Below are 24,836 nucleotides of genomic sequence, written 5' to 3'. Positions count from 1 at the left end.
AGTGTCCCTGAATTTTCAAAGTACTTTACATAATCATCTGATATGCACATATATATGCCTTCCTTTTTGATGTGTGACTTACTGATTTTTTACCTATCTATATATCTATATATATATATCTATGTCTATATATATATTTGATATATATAACATATCTTGGGTTTTGTACCTACTATCAAAAATCATAGGCTATGCATAAAAAACCCCACTTAAAAAATTAAATGCATAATCACACTGAAAATTTTGGGGAGTAGTATCTAATCAAAATGAAAAGTTCAACATAATTCATATGATACAGATTCAGTGCTTGATAACTCATACATTCAAAAGTAACTGGAACTAAAACCATCTCAGAAGCATTGCCATATCTCTTACTTTTAAACATGTAGAACTTTTTCTTTTCATCTATGAGAGGTTTTTTTTCCTCCACTACAAGTCTCAGTTTATGGAATTAGTTAATCATTAGTTGCAAGATTCATGGGAGCAAATGTTTGAATGAGGATTGCACCCATTGTAAGTACTTCTACTACTGAGCAGTAGTCATTGTCTTTAGGTGTGTTTCTGTCCTGTTGGGTCTCTTCAGTTTCCTTCAGTTCCATTTTCTGCTGTCTTTCAGTTCATGTTGCTTGATATCATTGTTGCCTGTAATTGGACATGGGAGACCTGGTTCCAGCTCCTTGTTCCAAGATTACTGAATCCCAGCTTTGGGTTTGCTGGCTCTTCTGAAATATGAGTCTTTCTGTAATTGTGAACACTCATTCTGTCATGCATCAGTTCATGCTTTACTGAATTTACCTGTGCTCTAACTGCGCCCTGACAGAAGGCTAGTTTCATATTTTTCAGAAAAAAACCTGCTGTAAACAAATGTTTTCAATCTGTTTTCAGTGTTACGCCAAAATGACTCTCTGATTCCATGAGCATCCTACAAGAATGTGATGTTGCCTGTATTGCAGTGAGACAGAAGAAAATTCATAGTCATTACCTTGCGTCACAAGGTGGAAGTCAGTGGAGAGTTAGAACAACAGTTACAACCTGAGCCTTCTCTCCATATTTATACTGATTGGATAGGGAGATATGTTTATTGGAACTGAAATGCAGGCACGGGGGCAAATATTGTTTGTGGTTTTTTTGGTTTGTTTTTTTTTTGTTTGGTTGGTTGGTTTTTTTGTTTTTGTTTTTTGTTGGTTTCTTTTTTTTTTTTGTGGAGGCATTGGTGGTAGGTATTTTAACTGCAAATTTCTTCACCTAGGCAGGAAAGCCAGAACAACAGAAAAAAGACCAGAAACAATAATATGAAAAGCATTTTTCAAGTAACAGGCAGCCAAGACACAGTGAACCGTGATCCCAGTAAGAGCTCCCAGTGGAAGGCTATAGCTAAAAGAGGATATCCAGTCCTAGAGGAACAAACAGGGAACTAGCAAGTCTAAATAGAGCAGTAGTGTTAGGATCATGGAAGGCATTATTGTAACTGTGACTAGAGAAGTTAGGTTTAACTGTGAATTAACTACCTTAATATATAACACATGCTAGTATGAGAAAATGAACTGAGTTTTCTATATCCCTGGTAGAAACAAGGATTAAAAGTTATGAAAGAGACTTTCAAGCTATAGGTACAGTTACTGAGTAGCGTAAAGTAGTGAAAGTACTTGTTTATTGGAAGAATGTATGTGGGATTTTGCACATGATTTCTTCAAATTATGCATTAAACTCTGATTTAAACTTCTTTCTTCTTCCAGGGCAAACCATTAAAAAGGTCAATAAAAGAAACTTGATTCATTGCACTCTGGAGAAATAGCACGTGTTTGGTAGGCATATTATAAAGAAGGAAGTATCAGCTCAGAATAAAAGATTCTCTATTCAGGTTATAAACAAACTGATGTCTTCCATTTGTCCAGTTGAGGGGCCTCTTTGCTAATACAAGCATCTACATCTTCTGAAAGAGAAATCAAAGAGGGGAGAATACACTGTAATCTGAAATCTAATGCTTAAGAAAATTTTCCAGACAGTAGTTTTCCTTTGATTCTGTAAATGCTATAGAAGCCATATCGTGGCAATTACAAGAAATTGTTAGATTTGAATAGGATCTGATAAGATTTTTTTTCTCTTTGGCTTACAAAATATTATTGCAGTATGTGCCACTCTGACATACACATTTAAACAGAGAGACATCTCTGCATCTTTTCTAACTCCTTTCACAGTCATTTTACTTTAGAAGCTGCATTATCTCCTATTGCTAAAAGCATTAAGATAAAAGAGAATAAGAAATATATACAGCCTGGCAACTCACCAGGCTTTTAGAATTTTGACAAGTTCCTTTTGAAAGTACCATTTCTTAAGTGGTTTTTTTGTCTCTTTTAAACCTTGTGAATAAAATACAAAGTGCTTGACAGAACATGCAAAGTTAGTTTTGCAACCACTTTACAATTTTACCCTTTCTGTAACCCTACTTTTCAATTTTTGTAAATTGAACACTTATTTTTTGTTGCTGAAAGGTGTCAAGTTCTTTGAATATTACTTTTTTATCATCTTCACGTAGTTGAGATGATCTGTGTTTGAAGAAAAGATGTTATGAACGATTTTTGAATGTTCAGTGCAGGTGTTCACAAGCATTATCAGCTTTAAAAATAACTTCTTTAAAACATCTTGTGTATACCTAATGAATTAAGCTGTAGGTCTACAGTTTTACTAAGCACAGTAAGGCTCAGAATGAATTCCAGCCTTATACTTAGCAATGTTAGGTAAACCTTTCTTCAAGAGAGGTTCAAACTGAAGATGAAAAAAAAATAGTTAGAAAAAAATGAAGACAAGCTTTTAATGTGTATTATACTTAGAGTGACTATTGCTCTTTAAAGAGTCTCACAAATACTTATTTGTCCACAGTAGTAGCACCAAAAATTAGGAAATATAAAAAACACTAATTTGGAAAGCAATACACAGTTTCCTTTTTTTTTCTAGACAAGACAGTCAAAATGACAAAAAAGCCACCTTTGTGTTATTTAAAGCAAGTTGCATGTGTTAACATAGCTGTCAGCAACTGAAATGATAAAATTATCATTGTTATCAAATACAGCTATAAACTGAACATGAGGCATGCTTCAGGTTAGTCAGAAGAGGTCCTCTGTTTTTCACTGTGCATGCTTGCTTGAAATGAAACTGTGTTTTATTGGTTAACTGGGATGCTTAGCATAATCACTTTGCAAGGCTGTGGTGGAGGGAGGTGATTATCACTGAGAACAGATGGGCAGGTCCAAAGCGTTGCCAGATTCTGCACAAGCTCCATGTAACTGTGGGTTCTGGCTCTCTTTTCTTTGGCATTTCTAATTTTTATTCATCGTGCATATTACAACGGGCTAGCTGAGCTGGAGGTCAGGGAGCAATGACCTTACAGTTTAGCTCGCAGATGCAGGAGTGAGGAATTCAAAGCGCTGTCACTGTACATCTGAACGGATGGGGCAGGCGGAATTTTGTCCAATTGCCTCCCTAAATGTATAAAAGGATTTGTCTCCGAGCTTAGCACTCTGCTCTGCATCTGTAGCTCTCTGTGGATTGTATTGTGTGTGACCAGAAATGATATTCTCGGATATGAACACTGTCTCTGCCTCTCCCAAAGTGCATCCTCCTAATGGGACCCGGTTTTATACTTTTCAGGTAAGTGAATTTTAATAAAACTGAAAGGATTTTAAATGATAGGCAAACTTTAAGTAAGAGTAGCTAATATGTTAAGAAGCTTATGTATTCATTAGTTTTGTATAGGTAGGAGAAAAAATGTAACAAACCAATATCACAGTAAGTTTACTGCCTTAAAAAAATCAGCATGTAATTACTCCTATACTAACAAAAAATTACACTCATTATGATTTTGCTCTTGTTTGTGTTTTCCAATAATAGTATTATCTTGCAATTAATTAGATTTACAGTTCCTTACTTGTACTCACACTGTCCTTCTGAACTGTTTAGTTCAGATAAGATTTCTGTTGAAATTACAAGAAATTCCAAACTTGTGGTATACAAAATTTATTTTAAAAACTTTGTATGTTGTACCTGTCTGGATTTTTTAATACTAATCCTGATTGTAATTTCATGCTAGCTGATGCTTAATTTGGTTCCTGTGAATAGTATTATGTGTGCAATTGATGGAACAGCAGAATCTATTGGTAGGATTATTAAGGTTCTAAATTCTAAGCCAAGTTTTGCCTCATCCAGGTAAATAAGCTTGTGTGCTTAGCTAGAAGTACAAATGCATTATATGCTCTGTATCTTTATTACAAACCAATCTAATTACAACCATCTTCCAGTAGCATTTCATTGTAAGTAATCTTCAGTACCTTGGCTCTGAAAAGCTATGTAATCCTACATTAAGATTAAACAAGAATAAAAAATCCCTCACACACACCCCTGCCCCAGATGGTCCTTAGAGCATTTTGGCCCTGCAAGGCAAATCAAACATTCCACTAACTTAAAGTGGCAGCAGCTTTTTCAGCTCACCCTCTGATACAGTTAGGATTTAAATATCCTTCCTGCTCCTGATTGCCTAGCAGTTTACCCTTTTCATTACTTGTGCTATTGTAGAGGGATTCTTTAATATGTAATAAACCCTGTATATATGACCAGAACAAGCAATCTGAAGCAAAGATGATCATAAAAGTTGACAAAATGAGTGGCAAACTTCTGTTACAAAATCCAGATACAGCATTCTTTAGGTCCAATAATTGCATTTCATTCTTGTCTCCTTTTAAATCCATTGTTTTTAATTGTACTGTCTTGCCCTTCTTACAGTGGTGTCAAATGATAGTTGAGGGCTGTGCAGAAAGAATGGCATCCTCCTAACAGTGACGATCTGCTGATCCTGGCAGTGATTCAGAGACATGAGTGCCCCAGGCCTGTTCCTCTACAGCATGACTACTTTTTTCACACACTGACATCTAAATATTCTGTACAGCCTCCTGTAGCTATGCTCTTAAACACATTTCCTGACGTCAGGTATTCTTTCTGAGTATGTTGAGTTGAAAAAGTCACAGAAATTAGGATGCTTGGTTGTGATACCAAACTGAATATCTTATTTTGTGATACTTTACGAAAATAATTTCTAAGGTATAGATAGTTTTGACAATATGTGTTATTGCTACTAGTGATCCCTGTGATTACTGTGGACATTATCCCACATACAAAAAATTCTCTTCTCAAAATTATTTCTTCTGCAGATTTTTAAGCTAAGGGGTCACTAAATAAAAGGAAAGTAGAACTAAATTTCCTGTTGAATCCTGAAAACTTTAATGAAAAATGTAGAAATAAGTGACGTTGGAATGTAAAGCTGTTAATTCTGGACAGCATGCATTTGTGTTCTAGAACAGCTTTGTGTTGTCAGTGCTAAAGGAATCCCTGAAAAATAAAATAAAATAAAATCAACCAAAGAGAGCCTGTATTGTCTTGTGATGTCCTTTCTCAATCTTTTCCCCATTCATTTATTTATATATGTGCAATATAAAGTGATGTGAAGCAACTTTCCAGTTCTTGCCCTTGGCTTCATTGTTCCTTGTCTCCTAGCTTTTGACCACCATGTTTGTGCTACCTTCTCTTTCCCTTTTGAGTTACTTCAGTCTTTGCTTACAAATGTAGTAATTGCTGAGAAGGACTTCATATGGTTCTTGTTACTTATTTTGATCTGTTTTAGAGTCCTTTTGCTCTCCTACCAATTTTATTGTTTCTATATGTTACATTAAATCTCTTTGAAACTGAGAATCTCTTTTGTTTAAATAGCTTTCAAAGTTTTGGGATAGGCTAATGGTTCCTAATTTGAAATTTTTACACTGGTACTTAACCTAAATGTGTGAAAATAATCTTAGTGAAAGCAATGTCCAGCATGTTCAAAAAAGAATACAAAAATTGTGAGATGAAGGCCTGAACACAGACTGATGGAGAGCAATGGGAGATTAAGCTACTGATTTCATTATACGTTGATGTAATGATTAAACAGTTAATTGTGCATTGTGCAATAATAACACAACATATTAATTCTTTCAGCAATGGTAATTGTACTGAAAGAAGCAAAAAGCAGGTGTACAAGTTGTAACTTTATCATCAGCATTTCCCTGGTGTTCTCAGGAAATTAGACCAAGTTGGATTCTAGGGGCCAAGGAATCACACTGGCTGTACAGGGATGTTTCTAGCCAAGCACTTGGGCTGGGGATAATCAGAGTTAGTGTTTGACAGACTATCTGAAGATTCTTGATGTTCCAATGTCTGTCTCTTATTGCATCCATATCTGTGACTATCCAGAAGCTATGATATTCCTAGTACCATGGTTCTGCTCAGGAAATTTGTTCTGAAACTCTGCAAATGTTAAAAACTTGATTTGTTTCAGTCTATTTCCTGAATCACCTGCTGTAATTCAAAGAAGCTTAAGCTTTGATCCTTAGACTATACTTTATTAAAGCAATTAAAATAGAAAAAAAATATATATGAGAGGAGTTTATATAAAAAGTTATGTATTTTCTGAAAGGAACGAATTGTAATGCCATTATGAACAAGATTTAATTTTATTATAACCAGAGCAATACCAAAATTTAGTGCTTTGTATTTCGATATCTCTATATTTCATCTCAATTTCTGTGTGTTTATTTTTGCATTCAAGCTTGATAAAAAGATTATATTTCTGCTACTTGAGGTGGATAAAATAGTTTCCCAAGAGTCCCACAGTGAGCATCTTTCATGAACATTGTAAACAGCAAAATTAAAGTAGTAACATTGTCTTGCTCTCTGCTTAGTCATGTATTTTTCTATATTTAATGGTTATTTGCATATAATGATGATACAGGTGGAAAAGTTTGGATTAGAAAGGAGATAGTTTTAACTTGATTATTGGTTGTGGAATTGGAAACATTAATTCACTGAAAAAGTATTTTTATTCAGTCTGTTTTTATTGGGCCTTGAGGGTTGCTCCTTTTTTTATGAAAGCAGAGAGCAAAGGAACTTAATTTCAAAATTTCAGATTTGACTTCTGGAAGCTTTTTAATACTGCTTTGGTCATTCAAAAGCAATTTAACTTTATGTTGGTCTTTGTCATATCCAATAGTATTTTTTTGTTTGTTTTCTTAAGTTGGTTGTAGACAGTAACACATGTGAATACTAACATGCACAACTGAATATTCAAAGTATCTTCGCATTATACTTGATGTTTATTTCAACAGAATTCAAATTGAAAAGGATTATTTTTGTCTTTCAGTATCTGTGAAGAGTATTTCTAGCTCTTAAAAATTTCAGTTGTTAAGCTAAGCACATATCTAGAGCCCAGAGCTAACCATAGGCCTAAATGGAAAGTAAAAGGAGTTGCCAATAGGTTCCAACTTAGGAAGTAGGCATGTGCAGTAGAAGGATAAAAAAAATCCTCAAATTGCTGCAGTACATGATGTTGTGGTTCCAGCTGAATCTTTCGCTTTGAAATCAGCACGATATAGTAACAGTTTCTGTAAATGTTGACCACAAACTTTTAAAGACTTGGAAGCAATACTAGCCTATTTTATAGTTAGATGAGATTTCTGTTTTATAAATGCGCTCCTTTTTGCTAAAAAGTGGTGAAATGAGGGCTGGTCTTTTCTGAAAATTGAGGAGACTGAAGCAATTTTTAAAAGTTATCTGAGGAGCAGGAGGTCCATAAAGAAATAAAATTACCTTCTTACAAAACCTGCAGAGAGATCCTAAAATAGTCATGTGACATAAAATTGTAAATATACTATGAAGTACTGTAAAAGTGCATTGCTGATCAAAGGTGTGAAAGTGGGTTACTGGGAAACTGGGAAACATTGCTATACATAAAACATATCTATCACCATGATACTGATTTCTGCTGGCTGCTACTTCTTAGCAACTAAAAGTTACTAAGAGACAGTGAATTAACAGAATGCAAGTGAAAATGTTAATTTTTGTCTATACAATGTGCTTTGAGCTCTGTGGAAACCACCCCACCCCCCCACCCCCACCCCAAATTCTGTAAGAAATTCTAGATGTATTCATTAGGTGTTCTATTAAGATCTGTATTAGTAATTTAAATTATCTGTAGCCCTCCGCAGAACTTCTGATTTTTACCATTTTAGCTATTCTATTTTCTTTCTTGTATCTTATATGAAATCAGCAAATGTAACAAAGAGCCACTTCTATAAGAGAAAGTATCTTGTTAGAATTTGTAATTGTACTTACTAGCATACAGTTAGTAGGTATGCCATGCTACGCTTGTTTAGTAGGCCATAACTTTTCAACTATGTTGCTCCACATATTTCAGTGCAATATAATCTAGTATCAAAGAAAACAGCTTTTAAGTTTCTTTGCAGAAATAACGCAGTGCTATGTAAAAAATTAATTCCAGGTGATGGAGATGGGTTATTAGTCACCTTGTAGCTCACCACTCGCAGCACAACAAAATTTTTGTAAAATTGGGTGACTCTGTTCCTATTCTATGCGGACTTAATTGCACATGTAGAAAATATGCCACATATAACATGCAGAAAAGAGCCAAAAAATTGTGTATACTTTCAGACCTCTGTCACCTTGTCTATGGGAGAACTATGGAATCTGGTCTTACCTTGAGCTTCAGCTGGCTGAGCATGTGGGCAGCTCCTTCCAGCAACCCTCTGCCAGGCATGAGATTTCTCTCTTAGTTTTGCCTAAATAAAGATTTTTCTGTTCTTATTTATGGCACTGGCAGAGTACATTTTTTCAGAAACATGTAGAAGTTTAGGGGCGTGATCTTTGTGAAAGCTGCGATTTCAAGCCAATTGTTAACTTGTACCAGTAATGTTGGTGAACATCACTGAAAGGCCAGCTATAACAGGAGTCCACTGAGTAACTGGGTTGGTGTGGGAGAAGTTGTGGTGCACATCATGTAGGTTGCTGTGGCCTTCAGAAGCTTTGGAACCTGTGTTAGTGAATATAAATAACAGTGGCAGAAAGGCTGACAGTCAAAAAGTTTTTAAAGGCTTCTGGCATGTGGCAGAAAATAGTAATGCTGGACCAGTGCTTTACTGTGTAGCCAAAAAAAAAAAAAAAAAAGGCCTTTAAAAATATGGGCAGTGTCAAAGGCAGGAGACAATAATAAAGTGATTTGCATTGCAAATACCTTGGAAATATTTATAGCTGTATAAGTGGGTTTTATATAATTTTGGAATTTAGGGATTTCAGAGGTGTAGTGTGAGAAATATGCTTACAGACTTTTTTATTCAGAAATAAATGACAGATAGCCTCACATTCAAGGTTAGTGTTGTTTACTATTATTTTAATTTATTATTCTGTGATGTGTATTTTTAATGGCTGTTTGGTGAGAATAAACCTAAGTTTGTTCGCACAAAAAAAAAATTGAGCTTTTCTGCTCAAATACAGACTTGGTAATGCAGTGTTATTCTGACAGTAATCAAAAAAATTAATTTCTCTTTACACAGCTGTAAAATCTTGAAGGAGAAATATTTGAAAATTTTAAGCATTAAAACATGCTATGCCAAATAAACTTAAAATAATTTTAATCTGGTAGAATTCTTTCTGGAATGAAAAATGTGAGCATTTGTTAATCAGTTCAGCTACATAGGCAATTAATAAATTTAATCATTTTACTAAGTTGGTGAGAATGTGGCACTTGGACTCCAAAAGTGGGACAGAATTATTCAGTCTGAAAGGAAAATAAGAACATTGTTGAAGTGTTCAGCTAAAATGTGTAAAAACTGTGTTACTGTGACGTATTTAATATGCCTTGGGTATCTAGAGAAATAATTTTGTTTGCACAAGAGTCGGGTTTGTTGGGTTTTTTTGCATAATTCTGTTTTGCCAGAGAGCTGTAATTTGTGGCCATTAGAGCTCATAAAGGCAGCGTTTTAACCACAATCCACACCTATGCCACACTGACCATCTTTGAAAAGGTACTTGTTTTCTGGTTGGCTTCTGAATTTTAGCTGGAATTGGGCTGAGAGCTGCCCCAGCTGTGGGGCTGCCCCACCATTTACCCTTCTGCTTAAAAATCAGTAGTGCTGCGTGGCTCCATATTTTCCGTAGCTTGTTTTTCCAGCCAGTCAATAAAATGGTCTGATAGTTTTTATGAATCTGCTCTGCATGCAGTCATCTGAGAAGGGTGACTTTACTGAATATTAACTGACTGTTTTGATCTATAAGTTACATTTGCATCCTCCTCTGGGAAGAAACACAGGTTGCTTGAGGAAAATCTTAGAACCATTATGGTTCCAAGATAAACCTATTTACCATGAATTCAGTAGAAATCAGGAAAACCAATCCTTCTTGCCAAAGCCACAAGTCAAAACAAACTGTTTGCACATACATACACACACGCTTTCAAAAAAACCCCTCCAAATCGATTAAGAAAGTAATTGCGCACAGAACTGGCCATAGTATTTTTCAGTTGTCAAGACTTTGTAAATTATGTTGCTTACTCAAAAATACAATAATTAGAGTAAGTGAAGAATACAGGATCTTTAAATACATAGATACAATAAACCAGAAAGATAGAACTTAAAGTCTTTGTCTTAAGTAAATATTTATGTAGATTTTGCTTTTCATAGAAACATATTTTTTCTACATAATACCATTATTTTACTTGTTGAAACTAAACAGCAACCAAGCAGTGCAGTCAATTCAACTTTCCTATGTGGAATTCCTGTCATATAAAGTGTGGCCACTTCCACTTTGCAATGTAATGAGACAAAATCAGAAAGTACCTTTTCTTTTTCTTCCAGAAACAGTGGAGCTGTTTCTTTTGCAGCTCAGTGGATGTGACCAATAAACGCAGGGGGCCAGTAGGAGGAATAGCAATAAGAGTGCTTTCCTCCTGTTCCAGAAATAGATCATGGTACAGTTTCTGAATCATAGCTAGAAACCATGTTTCTGCTTCAATTTCATCAGTGCTTTCACTGTTGGATTATTTTACCATAATTTGCATGGGAAATAAAGAAATGTACTGGTGCTTTCCAGACTAGTAAGGTTACTAAGGTAATTACACATTGATGTGTGTTGGTTTGATATTGGTTGGTCCAACTGCATACAACCTGTATAGAGTTTCAGATAATATGCTTTCTTTATAGGGAAAACCAGAACTAAATAGGCATAGCCTGTTCTGAGAGAGCACAGACTGTTTCTCTGTGGAGAAATGTTCTCAACATCCTGTATAAATTGTGATGATAATCTGTTGGAAATGGCAAGGTTTTTCCCGTGATGGATATTACCAATCTTGCTGTGCAGCACTGATGAAACTTTCCCATCCCTGTCTGAGAGAAGAGTGTAAGTAATGGGCTGATTTCATTGTCCATTTCAAACGTATTCCTAGTAGTTGTCTCAGATCTTATCATACTGCCGCTGTCTTCTTGATTTGCTACACATTGGACCAAGTAGGGGACACTACCATCTTAGAACAGTATTAATTTTATTTTATATAAAGCATCTTGTCCTCAAGGTCTTTTTATACATTGTTGAGAAATTTGTAAGGCAAGAGGATCTGTTGCCTGCCTGGTACTCATAATCTATTCACTATCAACAGCATCAGCTGATGATGTTGAAAGGTGGGTGATTGCCTGAAAATTTCTTTTTTTACTTACATCTGTCTTTAAGCAAGGAAAGAAAGCAGGTGAAGGCAGAAAACTCAAAACAGTAGGCATATTTGAACTATCCTATGATTGAAGGCAAGCAACAAAGTGCTGAAGTGATTTTAATGGTTTTAAATACTTTGAGATGTGAATAAAGTTTCTGCTGAGGAACTTATGAGGATCTATGCCTGTAGAGATGTCTTTTTGGGGGAAATGACTGTGATAGAAGCATTAAAGTAAATAATTTTACCTTTATTTCTAGGTTTTATTTTCATTTTGAATGCAACACTGTTAGTATATTTCAAAATATTTTTAATCCCAAATTTCTTACTAGTGATTTTAGTAAATAAATTTTATTTTGCCTCATCTATTCCTGTCTAGTTCAATATTCAATTGGCAGTTATGCTTAGCAAAACATTTATGGAGGACTATGGGGCTAGGATTGTTTTAAAGTGACAGCTGGCATAATTCAGTTGAATTGTGATTCACTCAAAGATGTAAACTAATGAGAAGAATATGGATTCAGTATTTCCACTGGAAGAATTAGAATTAATGATTCATGGAAACTTAAGTGTTCTTGTTATTTTTACACTAGAAGGAATTTTACAGTTCTGCATGACTAAGTGTGCTTATTCCGATGATATGTGTTGCTCCTACTGATGGGTCTAACAAAGTATAAATTATTTTTTATTTATTTTTTAATTAAGTATTTTGCATGTATCGTGGTGGCACAGTGTGAGAAATGACTTTGTCTACACCATCAGCTTCAACAGTGTTGGCACTGAGCAAAGCTTTGCAAAGGATGGTGAGGAGATGTCAGTAGCTCTGAAAATGCATTGAGGGTGCAGTTAACTGTAGGGATTTGCTGGTGTTCTGAACCTAATCGAGGGTGCAGTTAACTGTAGGGATTTGCTGGTGTTCTGAACCTAATCAAGGAGTAAGTGAAGGTACTTGATCTGGATTCTTGTGTTTACATCTCCATCAGGAGTTAGTGTGGCAGGGTAAAAGTCAATCTGTAGAGCTGAAGAGGAGGATCATGTGCCAGTGTCATCCACAGGGAAGTTGTTTTGGAAAAGGTCATCAAGTCTGCAGGCTGTACATCCACAAAGGCATGGAAAGTATCAGATTCACTCTCACAGGTCATTTTTCAGTTTCATTTTATCCAGGAGGTACCCAGGCACTCTGAAATCATGATGCAAACCGAAGTGAGTTGAGACAATAGGGAATTTTGCTTCAGATTGCCTGATAGAAAACAAAACACTAATGTAGACTTGATTTCTCTAATGGCAGAACCTGATAAACAGCATTTCAGAATAAGGGCTAAGATGTGTCAGTCCCAAATCGGGTTCTGGAAGAGCATATTTCTTTGAAGGAGTCCTGGAACATAAGCTGCCCAATATTGAGTTAACCTTTGTCAATACAACTATATTGATATAGACTATGTTGACACTCTAATATACAGTCACTTCACATTAATCTCTTCCATGCATGCTATTTGCAGTGTGGGTTTTTTTTTTTTTATTAGGACTCTATTATAAAAATAAATACTATGTGGAGAAAATTATTACTAGCATCTCACATTTCTAAGCAAATAAAAAACTATTAATTTATGGTTTTGATAAAGCAAAGAAAAAGATTTCTTTTGCGTTGTTATGGAAACTGCTTTTCTTTGCGATACTTTTATGTTAGTAGTAGACACAGAAAATTATTTCAGGTTAGTAATTGAACCTCTCTTTCATGTTGTTGGGAACATGAGTTCCAGGTTGCCTCAGTGGACAGCTTTGTATCATCTTGAGTGTGATCACACTCAAGGGGACATCCAGGGGATCAAACCCAGCCAGAATAGATTTAGGAGGGTTGGGTCCTACCTGACCAACCCGACCTCCTTTTATGGTAAGGTGGCCCACCTGGTTGATGAGGGGAAGACTGTGGATGTTGTCTACCTGGATTTCAACAAAGCCTTTGACACTGTTTCCTATATCATACTCCTGGAAAAGCTGGCAGCCGATGGCTTGGAATAGTGCACCCTTTGCTGGGTAAAGAACTGGCTGCATGGCTGGGCCCAGAGAGTGGTGGTGAAAGGTGCATCCAGCTGGTGGATGGTCCCTGGTGGCATCCGCCATGGATCAGCTCTGGGCCCAGTCTTGTTTAATATTCTTATTGGTGATTGGGATGAGGGGATTGAGTCTACCATTAGGAAATTCTCAGAGAACACTAAGCTGGGTGTGTGTATTGATCTGCTGGAGGGTAGGAGGGCTCTGCAGAAGGACCCAGACAAGCTGGATCCATGGGCTAAATCCAATGATATGAGATTCAACAAGACCAAGTGCTGTGTGCTGTACTTTAGCCACAACAACCCCATGCAGCACTGCAGGCTGGGGACAGAGTGGCTGGACACCAGCCAGGCAGAAAGGAACCTGGGGGTACTGACTGACAGCAGCCGAACGTGAGCCAGCTGTGCCCAGGTGGCCAAGAAGGCCAAGGGCATCCTGGCCTGGATCAGGAATGATGTGGCCAGCAGGGGCAGGGCAGGGCAGGGATTGTTCCCTGGTACTCAGCACTGGTGAGGCTGCACCTCGTGTGCTCTGTCCAGTGCTGGCCTCCTCAGTTTAGGAAGGACATTGAGATGCTGGAGCATGTCCAGAGAAGGGCAACAAGGCTGGTGAAGGGTGTGGACCACCAGTCCAGGGAGGAGCAGCTGAAGGAGCTAAAGCTGTTTAGCCTGGAGAAGAGACTCAGGGGGAGACCCTACCACTCTCTAAATATCCCTGAAAGGAGGCTGTAGCCAGTTGGGAGTCAGGTTTTTCTCCCAGGCAAACAGCTGTAGGACAAGAGCACACAGACTTAGGCTGTGCCAGAGGAGGTTTGGGTTGGACCTGAAGGTTAGGAAGAAAATCCTCACAGAAAGGGTCACTGGGCTTTGGAATGGTCTGCCCAGGGAGGTGGTGGAGTCACCATCCCTGGATGTGTTTAAGAAAAGACTGGATGCGGCACTAAGTGCCATGGTCTGGTTGACAAGGTCATAGGTTGGACTTGATCTCAGAGATCTTTTCCAACCCAGTTGTTTCTGTGATTCTGTATCTTGTAAGGTTTGAAAACATAATATGACTCTGTTGACTTGAAACCTTGGATACATTGGCTAGCACTGTGATGAACAGTGAAGCATAAAGCTAAATATCTGCTAAACAGTGCTTAACAAAAGAATGAAATCAGTAACTTACACGAAATAGGCATATACAGACATCTGTTGCTTGAAGTAAAGCTGTCAACATCAACATTTGTGTCTCAATTAAATCACATCAGCACATCTGATGACAGTAGTGAGTATGTTCATCTCCTCAGACTGGAAATATGGTAGAATTCCCTCTTTTGAACAGCCCAACTCCACTGCAGGTTTGGGATTTGGGCAGTTTCATCCTCTCTCTCTTTTGGCTTGTGAGAGATCCATAAACCAGCTGTCCTTCCATTACCTGAGATTTTTTATCACTCAAAGGCAATTTTTAGAGGGAAGTTCAAACCTCTGGAAGCAAAGAACTATCAGTAATGTATTAGTGTGAAATTTAATCTCTAATCTTTGTATAATAACAATCTTTTTTTATTCAGCAAGTGGAAGAGTTCATTGGATTATCTAGTTATAATTGCCCTTCCCTCTTCATATAGGCATCTTCTACTTAAATTCAATATTTATCTGTTAGAACTTTTACATGTTATTGCTAAAAAAGGAGAATTAAGGGAAAATATATGTTCCCCCAATAGTCTCTATTTTGCTGCAATTTGCATCAGCTCTTTTCTTTCCTTTATAAAGAGGGGCATCTGATGTACATTGTAGCCTCTAACACCAGTTCCTGATCCTGTTTGCATTTTTGTTCAGTGGGCTGTACTGAGAATTTATCTCTTCAAACAACCTTCTGGGGAAAGAGCAGTTTTCACTCTTTCAGTCAATCAGAATTACTAAATTAAATCATCATGACTCCATACATGGTCTGTGACTCTGTCTCTAGAGTAATTGCGAAGGGATTTATTAGAGCAATATTATACTTAGTGTATTTTAAGAATTTAGGGAGAAAATGCAATTCAGAAGTACAAAGAAAATGCTCATGGAAAAATCCGTTCTTATTTATCACTTCTAAAATAAAAATTAAAAGAATGAGTTATCTGTCCATTTCTGTAGTAAAATTTTTTTTTACTAACTTGATAAAGATCCTGACACTGCAAAAAAAAAAAAAAAAAGAAAAAAAATCCCCTGTCTATATGAAAAACTGTTCATTTCCAGGTATTATTCTAATCTTTTACTATAAGCATCCATGTATCTTCACAAGACTAAAGTCTGATTGTAAATTTGCAGTCTATCCAGTTTATGATAAAAAATCTTCTGTCAAGTTAGGTGACATCAGTAAAGTTGTTATTCCATCAACTCCCAGATACTTTTTTAGAGAAGTGGTGCTTGCAGGTGCACCTGTAGCTCAGTTTGTGTGGTCACTAGGCTTAGTAGCATAGAGAAACGTTGCTGCTCTCAAATATTTTCTGCCTTCACCACAAAACTTATGTATTTTAATTATTTGATTGGTTTGGAGCTTTTGTTAAAGAAGTGCCATAATGATGTTATGACATCTAAAAGAAGTGCTTTGGAGTGGAGCAGTTTCTAGGTCAATGGTAAATTAATCCATTTATGACTTCAAGAGCTCTGACTTTTTAAAAATAATATGTATTTTGTATTTTATGGTAAACCTCATGAAGAATGCCAGTACTTCAGCAAGTTTGTGAGATGATACTGTAGAAGATTGGTTTTCCCTGACATTTGTTTTGAAATGTCTTGATAATGCTTTATCCTGCAAAAATTGAGAAATTCACTTGAGAAATCTTTCCCACAGTACCTATACAGTCACTTTTTCACTGGATTATTTTTTGCCCTGTAAATATATATAAGTCAAGTATATATACATGAATTTGAATATGTGGTTGTGTGCATATGCATATATTTGACTAGGAAAAAATAGCATTTTGTAATCTGTTATAAATGGCAGGGTATCAGAAAGCTTTGGAGCACTGAAAGAATTTTTAAGGGAAGGAGGGTTTTTTTGTAATTTTGAGGGATTTCAGCAGCCAGAGTTTAAAAATATCTCTGAGAAACCATGAGCTCTTACAGCTATGCAGCTGTCATTAGCTGTCACAGACCGCTTAAATATGGTGTTGAGTATTATTTAATTACTGACACTATTCGTAAAATATTTTGTGTTTTTCCAGACAAATTTGAGGGTATGGCAATCTAGTCTCACTTTGCATATGTACAATCAGCCAAAGGCTGATAATTTTATGGCGTCTGAGTAAAATAATAAACTAATAAAATTCTAATGTCAGGGTGGAACTACAGGTGAAGGGCTTGATGTGTCATTGAAATAAGAGTACAGGAAGGAGTCCAGCCTTTTGTGCTGGTCTTTTATCATACCTATACTCCTGTGGGTAGGAATATGATTTATACGAAATGCTTGCCTGTTTCAGGATCTGTTTTCCATGCTATCTGATTAGTTGGGAGCTCTATAAATAGAACTTTTTCATTCCTCAGCTTTTTTACTGCTTTTAGAATATCACTGGGTAAGGCTGTATAGAAATCTCATCAGAGAGACATCTTACCTTCCTTTTCTCCAGAAAACAATGGACTGTGCAGGAAATTCTTTCTCATCATTCTCATTTATTATCTAAGTGAAGCAAATTTCACTTGAAGACTTTTATGTCTTGGAGACCTCTGACCTTAAACAAGCTCGGAAAATCAGCATATGGTAGGAGCTGATAGGTTTGTTAGCATGAATCCTTGCTGATTCATTCTGAGAATGACAGATTTCAGAAAACTGCTTTTAAATTCTTGAATTCAGTTTCAAGGAAAAAAATCTATTAGACAAACACCCACCAATGAAGAAGGATTTTAGAGTTGTAAGGTGAAAATCTAAGGGCCAGATGCTCAAGGAGATACGGTCATGATTTTTGTTTTGGGTCACAGCTTTCACTAAAAAAGCAGGAATACCACTGTATCTAAGTCTAAATCTGCAATTAAGCAATTGAAAGGAAATTTGAATTAGTGTGCAATTGAGCACATGGAACACTTGAAAATCACATTTAGTCTGTTTGTGTGGGTTTTTTTGGTTTTTTTGGTTTTGTTTTTGTTTTTTGGGGGTTTTTTTTTTTGGTTTTTTTTTTTTTGTTTGTTTGTTTGTTTGGGTTTTTTTTTGTTTGTTTTTTTTTTTTTTGTTTTTTGTTTTTTGTTTTTCCCAAAGGTAGCCAGAACAAAGAAATGAGGTGTGTTGGCCAATAATTCAAGACCAAATGTGTTTGCTTTTGGCAAGTCAGCACCTATGAAAATTCCTGGTAATTCTCTCTTCACCAAACTAAATTGTAATGAATCTCCTAGATCTCTGCAATTGGGCAAAGGGCTGAAGTTAGCTCTTTTGAAGATCACTGTTCTTGTATAAAGAAGAACTTAGAGAAAGGAATTGTTTTTATTAAAGAGAGGATTTTACCAAGAAGACAATTACCATTCATTTCGATCTTGAGAAGCTAAAATGCAGAGTAGTGTGGTTGAAGAATATGCTGGAAGATTTCCTATGGCAGCTGCAGCATCAGAGATCCAAATCACAAATTGGATTACATTTCTCTCACACACAAAAAATTATATGGATATTTTCAAATTTAAGTCCCACTCATTTTGTGTACCAGCTGCTTTATCACCATTTAGTCTGCTGTTATTCCACTTACAGTTCTGATATAGTTACAGTACTTTTATCATCTCCTAGAACATGACAAAAATATATATTCGGATAGCAACTGAATATACAGTATGGTATGACTGGGTCATTGAATCTACTGAAGAAATAATAAGAATGTTTTCCTTCCATATGTTCTGCATATCTGGGGAAACCAGACATATTAGCTGTGATTTTCACCTCACATTTGCACAAAACCAGTGTAAGAATGGAGAGTAAAACCCATTATTTTCTTCCATCTAATTTCTTCCAAATAACAGTGTTATATTACTTCCTGACAGGGTTTAATTATGGCTCAGAAGATTTTACATAAACTAAGATTTGAGATTCTTCAGAAAATTCAACAGTGAATTTATGTGGCCATGAGAAACCTAGCAGGCTTGATGACATTATTATTTTACTCACTGTGTTTACCTGTCTGTGCATAATGTGTGAGAGTTAAAAATAATTTCAATTATATATATTTAATAAATGGTAAGCACAGCTAAGTCGCTTTTTTTCTTTTTTTTTTTTTTTTTTTTTTTTTTGCTAAGTGAAGGTACAGCTCTATTTTCTCTCTTTTCAAAAATTAATTTGGATTAAAGATCAAAGGAAATACATACTCCCTTCTTTCTTCAGTGTTTTGGGATCCTCTGAGCACTCATCTTTCCAATGCAAGTATTTCATCTTCACTTTCAGGACAATGTTCATCTCACTTGATATTGTACATATTCTGTATTGTAGAATATTCTGTACTCTGTACCCATTCTTCTAAACCTGCTGTCAGATACACCAGCCTTTTTTTGTGTACTGTTAAAGAATATAAACTACTGTAAAAGCACTTGTTTCAAAGATTATATGAGCAATTGAGGATGCTTATCTTCAGGTTTTTTTGGTGCTGATTTGAGGCCAAATCAGATTTACTTACAATAATTATTTAGTTTGTTTTTAAACTTAGCTCATATTTTTACATATTGAAAATTTAAGGAGGAATAGGTCATACTTCATGAAAATTTTGTGTAGCAAGGTTTGATGTGTGGTTGTATGATCCCTTCTTGTGTAATTTTATTTTAGAGAGTATGATACAGATATGGTAAAATGACTCTTTTATACTGAAATAAACACCATTCACTGATATTTTTTAAATTAAATATGCATATAGCCATAGTAAGACTGGCATTTCCAGTTAAGAACAGATGTAGTTTTGGCTTTTATATCCACCTTCCATTAATGAAAACATCTAAAAATACTGTTCATTTATACTTGTAGTAGAATTGCTTTAAATTTGAATATTGTCTCTCTGATATGTTTACTTTACTTACATTGCTGAAGAAAACTTCTGTCTGCTTAATTTTCAAAATAGTTTTGATGTAATCCTATCTGTCAAGAACTGAGAGAACAAAACAAAACCATTATGTCAAAGTTTGCATATAAAGAGATCAGTCTTGACTTAGTAAGTTACGGTAGTATGCTTGAAAAACTGCATGTATTAAAATTTTCAGCCCTATAACTGCTTTATGGTCCTTTTTTTGGATAAAAAGAAGTGCTGTAGGGGTCAGTTTGAAGAACAAATTCTGCAAGAAAACTTCAATTTTTGTACATGTTGTCTAATCTTGGGAGACACTAAAACACTTCTGCTTTGTTAAGGGAATTCACTCAAGTTTGTAAGAATGAAAATTAGACATATTGTTTCTGAAATTCAATGTAATTTTTGACTTTTCCAAAGTGATTAGGAGAGAGATTTCAAGTGACAATGGATTGAAAAAACAAAATATAAGGAGCAGTTTAGTTTTGGAAAATGAACAGTGTCTCTCTTATTAAAGCCTAATTGCAAAAATAGTTATAGATTTCACCATACAGTACTGAAAGTTATAATCCACCCCAATTTTCTCTCTTCTGACATGCTGTTTGATTCCATACTGGAGAAGATGGTAAATTTTGCAAGTGCAGCCATTGAATAAAAGCACAAATAATAGAATTAAAAATACAATACAACTAGTAGTATATATCAGGTAGAACAGACTGAGAAGAAACTCACCTTTTGTCCTGTGTCTCTGAAAAGTAAGCTTTCCCTCAAGTGGAACTAAAAAGAGCAGACAACTGAAGTTTTTTTTCACTATTTCAAACCATCTGTGATGGTTTTAGTACTTATCTACAGCAGCTTACAAATGCCATGACCTGCACAATGAGGTAATAGAGGTATGGATCTACTAGGTTCTTAAACTCTTTAAAGATTTGGTTCTAGAGCAGTGGATTTGGGCAGTTTGTAGCAAACAAATGCAATGCATTTAGATAAGCAGTTGTCCGGAAAATATTTCACCAAGTCTGAGATACACTGATTGTTTTTTTCTAAAGAAACCAAGTGTGTGTAACTGCAGGATCCAAGGACTTCTAGTAGAGAAGTTAGGGAGTTACTGTCCAGAAAGAGAACTGGTCAGTGTCTGTTACAGAGTAGAAAATTACAATGACCCCAGATTTTCATTCTGGGTTTATACAGGCCTACTAATACTTTAATCAGGAAAAAAACAAACAAACAAAAAACAAACAAACAAACAAACCCCCCAAAAAACACCAAACAAACAAAACCCACTTCCTACAAATCTAATTTTTAACCTTTTCGTAATATCTCAGGTATTTCAAAAGACCTGTTTTTGAAGTGAGCTGCTTTGGACTATAATTCTTTAGGATCTCCTGCTTTACTATTTGATGCAGAAGGTGCCACAGTTCATTAGCCGAGGATGACTTACAGAGGGTAGAAAATGCAATTCATTGTCGAAAGGCTTCTGTGGAATTTATCTTTCCAAATATCACCTGTCTCCAAACCTCCCTTGCTTAAAGCAAAAACCGTCTGAGACCCATATAAGACAGTAGGATGTGTAGCGGTTTTTTTTTTCTAGGTAAAAATACAGTTTTTGGCATTAGGTGGGTATTGCAGTAGAATGAGTGGATTTGTTTGTAGACCCACAATTCCAAGAAATAATATTTATTGCAGCCCCTAGCAAAACAGATGGAACTCCATGCTTCTCAACTTACTAATTTTACAAAAATTAAAGCTTGTTTCATATAAGCTATTACTTGTCTTCCTTTGTTCAGAGCAGTGACAAGAAGGTATATAATTCTCTTTATATCCGTCTCCCTACTTGCTTCTACCTGTTTTAAGAAAAGCTAAAATTTTGTGCACAGTCTTGGGTTTTTAAGAGACAGAAGGGTAAAATACTTCAAGAAATTTCAGCTTCCTTCACAGCTTGAAAATATAAATTCTTGGACTTTTTGGGGTACAGAGAACATTTCCATTTTAAGTCCTGCTGTGGTTATAATAATAATGAGAGCTTTACCATTTATGATGTAAGGGTAGCACTATTGCAAGTATTCAGAATAAACAGCTGGTGAGGCAACCTTTTCCATGTCTTAAAGAAAAGATTGATGATAAAGGCTGACATGTCTTCTTCAGACTGTCAGTGTCAGTTTTGTCCTGCTGTTTGTAGTTGTTGGAAATTAGCAATACTAAAGGTATGATATTAAAAACAGATAGTGGTTTTTTAACTTCCCCACAATTATGCAGAACTTCTCTTTCCAGTATTCTTCCAGTAATAAAAACATAGTTGGAAGTATTAGAATTTATTTGCCCTTACTATCTGCACGTGCTATGGTAATTGTTTTTTGTTGTTGTTGTTGTTTTTTGTTTTTTTGGGGTTTTTTTGTTTTGGTTTGTGGGGGGGGGTTTGGGTTGTTTTGTTTTGTTTTGTTTTTTGGGTTTTTTTTGTTCTTTTTCTTTTTTTTGGGTGTGTGTATAAGATTAAATATCTGATACTTGCCTTTCTAGATAGAAAAATTGCAATTGACATTAAGTGGTTCTTGAAGAGCTCCAAAAGATAGGAAGGATAGTTATCTTTCGGTTTATTGCCAAGGAGCAAAGCCACAGCAATAAACAGGCTGCCATGACCTGTACTTTATTTTCACTGTTGTTGGAAACTTGCTGGTAATTAAAACATGTTGGAATGACTGCTAAGCAAAATGACTAGTATCCTTTTTTTAGGAGAGGGAGAATAAATGCAGGATAGTGTCAGAAAAAAAAGGCAGAAAAAGTAGTCACCATGGATCTGTGATTAATTGACTTAGTTACCTCTTCTGACTTGCATTTTCACTCTTTCAAAGGGTATCTGTGTCTAGAAAAAGAAGTAAAAAATTAAACTCATATGTACTGCCACAAATAGTATTGTATGAAGAACAGTATACACAGCAAGATGAAGAATTTACAAACCTCTATCATCCTTTCTTAGGAATTAGAAATATCTTCCAGTGATTTCAACTGTCAATTTTTTCCCTTCTTTGAAACTTGTCTTAAGAACAGACTTGTTCTGTTAGGTTGCTTCTCCTTAGAGGGCCTTTGTGATCCAGGAGCAACAAGAGGGTTTTGTTATTTTGTGTGCCATAAATACAAACCAAAACATTAAACGATAGGCTGTGGGCTTTTTATCTCTCCTGAATCCAAAAAAATAAAGTCTAATGTCTCAATTTCTCTTTTAATGCTATTAATAACAATATAGGACTACAGAACATATCCAGGATATTTTTCAGGTTACTGAATATCTCTCTTGCTATTTTTTCCTTCTCAGAACTTGTGTCCACTTTCCTTCAGCACTTATGAAAAGTATTTTAGATGAATGACCTAGAAAGACCAAATATTTTCCCCTCTTTGTCAGCAAATAACTTGTGTGAGTTGTGTTTGTATACGATATTTTGCTTATTTTAGTGTGCTTTCAAAGTATATTTCTTAAGCTGTAGAGTTAAGAAACTTTTTTTCTTTGTATTAAACATGCAGCTGGAATAGCACATAGAACATACGTCTTAGTCATGGCCTAATATGCCTGCTTTTAAAGACAGGATCAGTTTTTAAAAATGTAGCATAAATGAAATTATGTATTTTTTTTTCAGTAGATTGTTTTTGTATTCTATAGTATGTGAACAGACAGTTTTATTTAAACAGTAAAAAGTTTTCCAACACCTACATGGGAAGTTTGCTGGCTCTGCTCCAAGCACGTTTTTTTCACATAATTCAGTGCATGCAACAAAACTGTCCATAATAATCAGTAAAGATTTTTATCTCACTTTTGATCAGTCACATGTGTTTTAATTTAGGCCTGAAAATTCTAATTCATTGCATATTGTCAGACTAGGAATTCAAAAGTAAAAAAAATCTATTAGAAATATAAACACTTAGATCTGTGAGAGCACTTTGAATCTTTTTGGAAGAAAAAAAAAATCCACCACTTCCTCGCAGTCTAAACCTATTTGCTACGTTATTATCAAAAAAGTCTCTGTTGATGGAATAGTACAAACGTATACAGATTACCTTCAACTTTCTCTATTCATCTTACCACTTTTTCCCACTACACCCCTTACATGCTGTCCTGAGAACAGATATTTTGGAAAGGATATTATCTTTAGACTTATCTAATGAACTTTTTTCCACCCCAACATGAAAGGGCATGGAAATGTTAGAAGTTTTTAGAGTTAGAATATTGCGGCACCATATGCTTAACAGGACGTATTATTGCCAGGCACTGATGTTACAGCTAAATTAGAGTGAAGCAGCCATGAGACTGATGAGACAAAACTAATGGTTTGAAGAAACAGAAGTTATTACATATTTGAAGCCTAGCTCTAGGTAGAAAGTATTTTCTAGTATTAGATTAGAAAAACAAAACCAGTCTTTTTTTTTAATCACATTTTTCAATCACTTTTCCATTTTCTTAATTTAGATCACAATGCAATTTTTTGTTGTATTTCTTTTCTAAATTTTAACTATACAAACTTTTCCAGAAGAACGCAATATACATTGAATGCACAGTTGTTCTGCTCTTCCCCAGCTCTTCTTCCCTACTCCAGACTCCTCCTCTTTTAGAAGCAGATGTCTGCTGTAGACAAACTGCTTTTGTGCTTCTCTCATGTGCATGGGCAGGTCTGTCTGTGTTACCAGCAGCTTTTCCACCCTTCTTCTGCATTGTTCAATTGTTTCAATAAGGGACATGCAGAAAACAGGGAAGACATTTCAGAAAAATGTGCAGTGCAGCATGCTCCCCTGTTGAATCCACTGTTATTGATATGCAAGACCTTCAGGAAGAAAGCTTCATGGTGTAGGAAATAGAGAGCCTCTGTATGCTGGACAAATTACTGAGCTGTGCATGATATTCCCACTGAACTCTGTTTGTGGTGAGTTCCTTTCACACTGTTTTGAATTGTGAGACCTGAAGAATGTCCTACCAGACAAGATAGCTGTGTTACCTTGGAAACATCCAGCTGCCCATGGATAATCTGCCCAGCACTTTTGCCATTTTTTGGAGGTTTTAGTCACTCTGGATTTTTTATTCCACTTCATCAGCCTGATTGGTAAATACGAGTTTCTCATGCGAGAGCAGATCTTGCTGTCTTTCCAAAACCTGAATGTTTCTCATTTACTTCTTCTTCCATCTCACTGCTCACCTGCAGAGACTGCAATTATTGCAAGAGTTTGAAGAAAATATCCTTTCCT

General features: G+C 35.7%; 1 protein-coding gene across 4 annotated transcripts in view; it reads left to right on the top strand.

Annotated features, from left to right (window-relative positions):
* The window catches only part of PPFIA2 (PTPRF interacting protein alpha 2), a 293,356-nt gene that overhangs the window by 93,711 nt on the left and 174,809 nt on the right, over positions 1–24,836 (top strand). Inside the window, exon 1 of one of the 4 annotated variants that reach the window (XM_066183315.1) lies at positions 3,467–3,648. The exons of the other annotated variants lie outside the window; for them this stretch is intronic. Within the exon in view, the coding sequence (XP_066039412.1) occupies positions 3,568–3,648 (81 nt within the window). The 5' untranslated portion in view covers positions 3,467–3,567. Of the gene's footprint in view, positions 1–3,466; positions 3,649–24,836 lie in introns of those variants that run through there. 4 annotated transcript variants of the gene reach the window in all.

The sequence above is a fragment of the Chamaea fasciata genome, unplaced genomic scaffold (genome assembly GCF_029207755.1).
Source record: "Chamaea fasciata isolate MVZ Bird 193981 ecotype frontalis unplaced genomic scaffold, bChaFas1.0.hap1 SCAF_5, whole genome shotgun sequence".
Lineage (NCBI taxonomy): Eukaryota > Metazoa > Chordata > Aves > Passeriformes > Sylviidae > Chamaea > Chamaea fasciata.
Note: the sequence above shows the minus strand (reverse complement) of the source record. Positions and strands in the feature narration are given on the sequence as shown.